General features: G+C 57.2%; 1 protein-coding gene across 1 annotated transcript; it reads left to right on the top strand.

Moving 5' to 3' along the window:
- The first annotated feature begins 734 nt into the window (after nucleotides 1-734).
- LOC119545336 (vegetative cell wall protein gp1-like) lies at nucleotides 735-2,907 on the top strand. Its single transcript, XM_037850826.1, has 3 exons — nucleotides 735-1,579; nucleotides 1,742-1,863; nucleotides 2,802-2,907. Exons 1-3 carry the CDS (start codon nucleotides 869-871, stop codon nucleotides 2,905-2,907), a joined length of 939 nt encoding a protein of 312 aa, XP_037706754.1. The 5' UTR covers nucleotides 735-868.
- The last annotated feature ends 4,076 nt before the right edge of the window (nucleotides 2,908-6,983 follow it).

The raw sequence follows: 6,983 nt of genomic DNA, 5'->3' as shown, positions 1-6,983 counted from the left end.
CCCTCACATGGCTCACAGAGAATGAGGCACGACCTCAGGGCATGAACTCCAGACTGAGGGGCCACGAGGGCCCGGGGCAGCCTGAGGCAGGGGGACAGGCTCTGTTCCTTCATCAGACGGAGACGTTCAGATTTCCTAGTGTGTGCCAGGGCTGTGCCATCAGACAGCAGACACAGCCCTCCCTGTCCTCATGAAGGTTCTGTTCCAGGTGGAGGGGCCCAGGGGACACAGACGGAGAAGTCTGTCTTCTTGTCTGACCCAGGATCCCTGACCCGGGAGGTGGTGGTCAGAGGGCAGTGTGGCCGGAAGGGCCGTTCCCCTCACCCTGCTGCCCACCCGTGCACCCCCAGCTCCATCTCCTGCCTCCTGCTCACCTGGCTGGAAGAGCTACCAGATGATTTCTGCTAGCACCCAGGCGTTCCCTGCCTCAAACAGCTGGTGGCGTTTGCGCAGGTCGCCCTGCCTGGGTCTGCCCTGGAGAGGCGTGCTCAGGACCTCCTCTCTCAGCTGGAGCCCACGGAGCCCAGTGAGACCGAGACAGAGGGTGAGGGCACTGGGGGTGAGGGCACGTGAGTGGGTGGGGAGGGAACGGGCTGGAGCCTCACAAGGAGGAAACTCCAGAGGTCGCCTTTGGGCCCTGAGTAAAAGGGAGCATCAGACCACTCACCTGTGGGATTGCAGTTTGGGAAGGATCCTTGGGGGTGGCGTGCTTGTGTGGGGCTGATGTAGAGGCCGTGCAGTCATTTCTGCCTCCGGAAAGGCCCGTAGATAGCCAGGCCTGTTGTTGCATCTTCCTCCTCTTCCAGCTCCCGTGTCAGACGCAGAGGTGAAAACCAGGGCAGTGCCCCCTCCAGAGCCAGTTCCATCGATGGCAGCAGACATCATGCCAGCTCCAGAGCTGGAGGCACCTGTGGCACTGCCTCCGGTGCCACATGCAGTGGCAGAGCCACTGCAGGCTCGAGAACTCCAGCCTCCTACTCCTGCGACGTTCGTCCCACCTCGGGAGTTGGAGACAACTCTCAAGCCACCTGCTGTCCCACCTCCAGAGGTTGCAACATCACTGGCTGCAGAATCACTGACAGAGCTGCCAGTAGCTCTGAGGCCACCTCTACTGCCAGAGGTTGAGGCATTTATGGCATCTGATGTGGAGCCATCCTCCTCACCAGCAGACCCACCATCGCCAGAGCTGGAGGCTGCTCCGTTGCCACCTCCAGAGGTGCTGCCCTTCCCAACTGAGGAGCTGGAGCCAGTTAACTCAACACCAGTAGCCTCAGTTCCACAGCAGGAAGTGGCTCCTGTGTCACCTGTCCTGCCACTTTCCCACCCAGCACCAGTGCCACCACTGGACATAGTATCTGTTAACTCACCGACTGTGGTCACAGCTGCAGAGCAGGAGGAAATACTCGTGTCACCTGCAGTGCCACTGGCAGAGCTGAATTCAGCACCAGCTCTTGATGCACCACAAGAGCCTCCCTGCTGCTCCCGTGAGAGCCTGGAGCACGGTCTGAAGGAGGTGAAGTCCCCCCTCTCTGAGGACCCTCCCAGGCTGGTGGCTGAACAGATGACACCAATGCAGGTGGTGAGCAGCTGGGCTTGGGTGGACTTGGGAGGAACTTTTCTGGCATCGGTGTCCCTGAACTGCCACTCCTTGACCTGGAGTCCAGTGATCTGGGTCCAAATCCAAGCTCCACCATTTGACAGCCTGGTGACTTCTCCACTCTCACCTTCCCTCTCGCCACAGGAAGACCAGGTCATGCCGAGGATCCAGCACCTCCAGGCAGAATCCAGCGAGACCCACTTTCAACCCCTGGAGCAACTTGGGGCCTGTTTTGGAGATGTGGAACAGCTCCGCGAGGCCGAGTGGTAATGCCAGGGCAGAAAGTGGACAGAACTGGGGGCATCTTCCTACAGGCCAGGTCCAGAGAGCCTGTGGCCCTGACTCTGAGTCCCATTAGACCTGTGGCCTAGGGACCCCTGGGGCACCCAGACTCCTGATCAGACTCTGGGAGGGAGCCCTGAGCTGTGGCTTCTGGTAGCCTCACAGCAGCCATTTGCCCTGTAGCGACCACTGGTCTTGTGAGTTGGAGCCCCCAGCCCTGTTGGCCAGGAACACACCCCAGGCCCCAGACCTCCCAGGGGATCTCAAGCCTGGGAGCACTGAGTGTGTTCCCAATCCAGGGATGCCTCAGGGCTCAGTGTCCCTTTGGGCTAAGGATGGGCTCAGGGTGTTGACTGTTTAGTATTGGGTCCCCTCTCCACACCTGAGCAGGCCTGAGACAGTATTGAGTCCACCATCATTCTGGACCTTGGTGTCCCTCAGTGAAAATAGGAGATGTTGAGTGAATTCTCTGGTTGGTTGAGCCCAGAGTGCAAGGGGAGCATGAGGGTGTAGACTGTGTCCCTGGCAACACCCCAGGTAAGCCACCCTTCCTTTCAGCCCTCAGGAACCCAGTGCCAGGCCCAGCACTAGTGGCAACACACAGTCCAGTGCCCAGCTCCAGAGCGGCCCCGACCTCAGCTGTGGGGACGCAGCTACCTCATTCCCTGGACACGTGGCTGACACCTCGAAGCCAGACCTTGAGATAGGCATGGCCCTTGTCACCAAATGCCCTGATGGCCAGGAGAAACAGGTGCCTACCCACTCCTCCTCCCTGAAGGCCCTTCCCCATATCCCCCTAAACAAGTGGCCAAAGGGTCCCCAGTAAGAAACAGAGCTCCTAGAAGCCCCACTGGAGCCTGCCATTTGCCAGAGGTGTCCTGCAGGCTCCAGGGTTGCTTCTGACCTCACTGTCCCCCCACAGGTTGGGGAGTCAAGCTTCCCGTCATCCCTGGAGTCACCCGGTGTCACCTCAACATCCAGTGGCAATACCTCGTCCTTGGCCCATCCCATGCCCAGGGCCCCTCTGAGAACCCAGATACCCTGTGAATTCCTGCCAATTTATAACAAGATGGTGGACAATGAATGCATCGTCCGAGTTAGAGTGGACATGGATAATGGAAATGTTTACAAAAGCATGATGGTAAGCCGGGTGGGCAGCTGTGCACGGGGCCCCTCACTCGTTCAGACAGTGAATGTGGAAGAACTGACATGTTCCCTCCCTGCCCTCCTGGAGCCCACAAGCTAGCGGGTTGGGAGGGACAGAGATACACGCAGATCCCGCAGGAGCACAGGGGGTGTTCAAGGGCAGTCAGGGCTGAGGACAGTGGATGTGGGTTTGAGGCTTCAGCTTGAGGTTGGACAGCCTGGGATGACCTCAGGGAGGCAGCCCCTGAGGGTGGGGAGGGAGGGGACAGCCTGGAAACGTCCAAGCTTGAAGCATGTCTGCCCCAACTTAGGAGCAGTCAGGAGGTCAGAGGTGAAGGAACAGGGGTCAGGGGGCATGAGTGAGGTGAGGAGGCCTCAGGGGCTGGGTCACATCAGGCCCCGAATGGTGCAGACCCTGGGAAGCCAGTTAGGGGCTGCTGCTGTCACCCAGGAAGGGAGAGGAGGGGCTGCCCCAGGGCAGTGGCCGTGAGGGGACCAGACCCTGGATAGATCTGCTGACTGAGACACCTGAGCCCCCATCCACACAGGCTTGCTCAGGTGCCATGTTACACACCTGCCTTTCTCTGCACTTCCCTTGTCACCTGGGATTCGGGTGGTTGTAACTAAGCTGTCACTTGTGTGACTCTTTGTGTGAGTCTAGTTGGTGCCCAGGCACTCGGGGTGAGGCAGCTGGGGTGTGTCCCCTGAACCAGCACAGGCCTGGTGTGTGGTGGGCCTGTGGGTGTCCGGCTCCCCCTCCTCACTGACACCCAGGCTTGGACTAGATGCCTTTCTCAGAGTTCACTCACACTGTGATCCTGGAGGGGCCTGTTCAGGAGGGCTGGTCCTGGAGTGCAAAGAATAGCTCAGTGTGGTGGGAGGAGCTCACAGAGAGTGTCCACGTCTGTCCCAGCACCATCGTCTATGGAGGCCTCTGTCCCTGGGGCCCTTGAGGTGGAGGAGCTGTGCAGACTGAGGACCCAGAGGGAAGGGGCTCTGTCCTAGGGGAGGGAGCTGTAAGATGGACGTGCATTTCTTGAAGATGATGGGGAAGGAATAATTGGAAAACACCAGCCTCATTTCCTGGAGGTGGTTCAGGGGAACACAGGAAAGCAGTGGGGCCCCTGTCCACCCAGGCTGACTGGAGGCTCAGAGCCCTGTGCTCCCTGGGGGGACAGCTCCAGAGGGACCCTGGCCACTGCCCTTGTGGGAGTTGGCTCCACAGTCTTAGCCCTGAAGGCCTGTCCCCCCGACATGCCCCAGCTGACCTGCCAAGACAGGACATGGGCCTTTATTCGCAAAGCCCTGGAGAAGCATATCCTGGAGGAAGAAGAGCCAGAGGACTACATGCTGGTGCAAATTGTTTCACCAAAAAGAAGTAAGTCAGGTAGCTTTTGAAGAAGTCCTCTGTGAGGGGGACAGCCTCAGCACCCCACTCCCAGCCCCTGGGACCCAGGCCCTCTGCCCAGAAAACCTGTGAAAAGGGAGGTGTTCAGCATCTTGGTGCCCTTGGTGCCTGCGGGGACTGCTCCTGCCGGATCCTTCTCCCGGACATCTGTCCTCCCTGGTGTGTCCAGACAGGGGGTCCTAGTGGAAAGCTGACATCAGTGACATCCAAGAGAAAGACCTCCCCTCCTTGGCCCAGTGGACACTAAGCCAAGTTCACAGTCTCCATTTTGAGGGACCCTCTAGCCAGCATGGGATCAGTTGTGCATTCCAAAGAAACAAGAGGCTGTGCACACCAATTTCAAATATTAAATTTCATAATGAAAAAAATGAACAAACTCCCCTTGATCCCCTTCAGAGGCTCCAGGAATCCACTGAGTCCCCACAGCAGTGACTGAGAGCCAGGCAGCCTGGGGTCTGGGTCCATAGGGCAGTTACTCACGCCCTGTGCCTGTTTCTCATCCCCAACGGGAGAGGAAACCACTCCGTTTGAGAGCACACAGTCTATCCACGCACCATAAAGGGTAACTGTATTTCCTTTTTGGTGAGCTGGTCACACTTTCTCAGCCATCAGCCCAGGGAAAGTCTTCTGACACCCTGGAGGTGGTTTTCTAAATCCCCTCTCATCTTCCAACACCATTTTGGTGAGGTAGGCAGGGTGGGTGGGACCCCGAGTTTCAGAAAAGGAGGAGTGAGGCCTAGAGAGGATGAAGACCTAGAGAAGGAGCCACACAATCGAACCAGGAGCAGGGAGTCCGGCCCAGCCTTGTGTCCCAGCAGGCTCTAGGCCAGAGCAGACAGGTGGAAAAGAGGTTCAGAGAGGAAATCAGTTCTGGCTTAAGGTTCCCTGGGCTTGGGGGCCCCCTGGACCCCTATTCAGGAGGCCTGGGCTTGGCCTGCCCTTCCTTGGTTCTCAGCCACTTGCCCTGGGGAGTGTGGGATTCAGGAGAGATGTCTGCATTCCAGAAGTCTTCCTCCAGCTCCAAGATGCCCAGCAGGGAAGGCATCTAGGATTGGGGAGTGAGTTTTCCAGGTGGAGGAGCCTTTGACAGCTCTCTCCTGAGGTTGACGCTGGTAAAGACAGAGTCCCCTTTTAACAAGATTTGTTGGCTCAGTGCTTCTTCACTTGCTTTTGGGTAGGTGTCATTCAGAGGGGTCCTTGGTGGTCTTAGACTCTTATCTCTTGCACAGGCCTGCCCTTGTGGGGTTCACAAGGGGTGGAGTGGTTTCGGGTCTCCCGAGAGCACAGCTGACCACCTGTGTTTCCCTCCCCACCAGGGATGAAGATTCCAGACAGGGCCAATGTGTTTTATGCCATGGACCCTTCAGGCAATTACGATTTGCTCCTGACTAAGAAAACCTCCGCCAAGGGGAAGAAAGGGAAAAAGGGAGGCCTGTTCACCCTTTTTCAGAGGAAGAAGAAGTGAGGCAGCTTCTCACTGGCCCTGACAGCTGCCAGCCTCAGGGTCATCTTCCCACGTGTAGCTGGTTGGGTGACTTCGCCGTGCCAGGCGGGCACTTCCCTCCCCACCAGCCAGCTGAGCCCTCCCTGCCCTGACTCTAGTTTCAGCTCTGAACCTCTCCTCCTGCTGGCATCTCCCTGCCCCTTGACAGCCTGACCCAGACTCCTGTGGACCACTCGCTGCACCCTCCTCGGGCCATGGGTCCCCACACATGACCTTCCCTGGGGCTCCTGCCCTGTCTCACCCCACTGCAGCGTTCTTCAGGCTGCACCAAGCATTCCACCATCAGGACCTCCCAGGAGTGAGGCTTCTCCTCACACTCATCCCAGGCCCTCATCCCAGGGATTGGAGAGGCCTCTTCACTGCATAAGTCTTCACCCATTGAGGGATGAAGTGCCCAGCTGGGTGCCATAGACCTCAAATCTCAAGCCATGCAAGGGCCAAGCACCACTGCTTCCGGGGGTTTATGAGACTCGTGGAGATGGTGTTAGTGGGCGGGCGTATCGGTGAGGATCAGACAATTATTGAATTTTTGTATATTGGGCAGAAAATATATACCTATTGGAGAGGGGTAATTTTTTTTTTTTGTATATAGGAAATGTTAGGCTTTAATATTAAATCCTGTTTTCTTCAAGCTTGGGAGTTGAGGTTGGTTCTTTCATGTACTGTGTTGAGAAGAATGAGATGCTGGCTCTCATCTGATGATTCAAAGAAGAAGTCATGCAGGGTTGTCAGTTCATTGTCTGTGAGGGAACGGAGAAGGGCCAGTGAACCTTCCGTGGCTTTCTGAAGGATGCACACAAGCCCCCTCTTCCCAGAGCAAATGCCAGAGTCAGTGTCCATTTTGGTGTCAGTCACCTGGCCAGGAGCTGAGTCTGACCATCTGAATTCCCTGGCACTGGAGGTTGAAGGACCTTCCCGATGGCACAGCCACCACCTCAGAAATGTGGGCATCTTTCAAAGTAGCATTTACAAGGACCTCAGTTCCCACCCAGGTCCTTCTTAGGATTGCAACTACATGAAACTTGTGAAAAAGGCAAAACTACAGA

Source organism: Choloepus didactylus, chromosome 10 (genome assembly GCF_015220235.1).
Source record: "Choloepus didactylus isolate mChoDid1 chromosome 10, mChoDid1.pri, whole genome shotgun sequence".
NCBI classification, from domain to species: domain Eukaryota; kingdom Metazoa; phylum Chordata; class Mammalia; order Pilosa; family Megalonychidae; genus Choloepus; species Choloepus didactylus.
The sequence above is the reverse complement of the archived record's forward strand: the minus strand, read 5'-3'. Positions and strand labels throughout refer to the sequence as shown.

What these genes read in the sequence shown, in the direction of transcription:
- LOC119545336 (XM_037850826.1), top strand. Translation starts at nt 869, where the DNA reads ATGGCAGCAGACATCATGCCAGCTCCAGAGCTGGAGGCACCTGTGGCA. An exon ending in AGATGACACCAATGCAGGTG is followed by an intron (nt 1,580 to 1,741) that starts GTGAGCAGCTGG and finishes CTCTCGCCACAG; the next exon opens with GAAGACCAGGTCATGCCGAG. An exon ending in CAGCTCCGCGAGGCCGAGTG is followed by an intron (nt 1,864 to 2,801) that starts GTAATGCCAGGG and finishes GTCCCCCCACAG; the next exon opens with GTTGGGGAGTCAAGCTTCCC.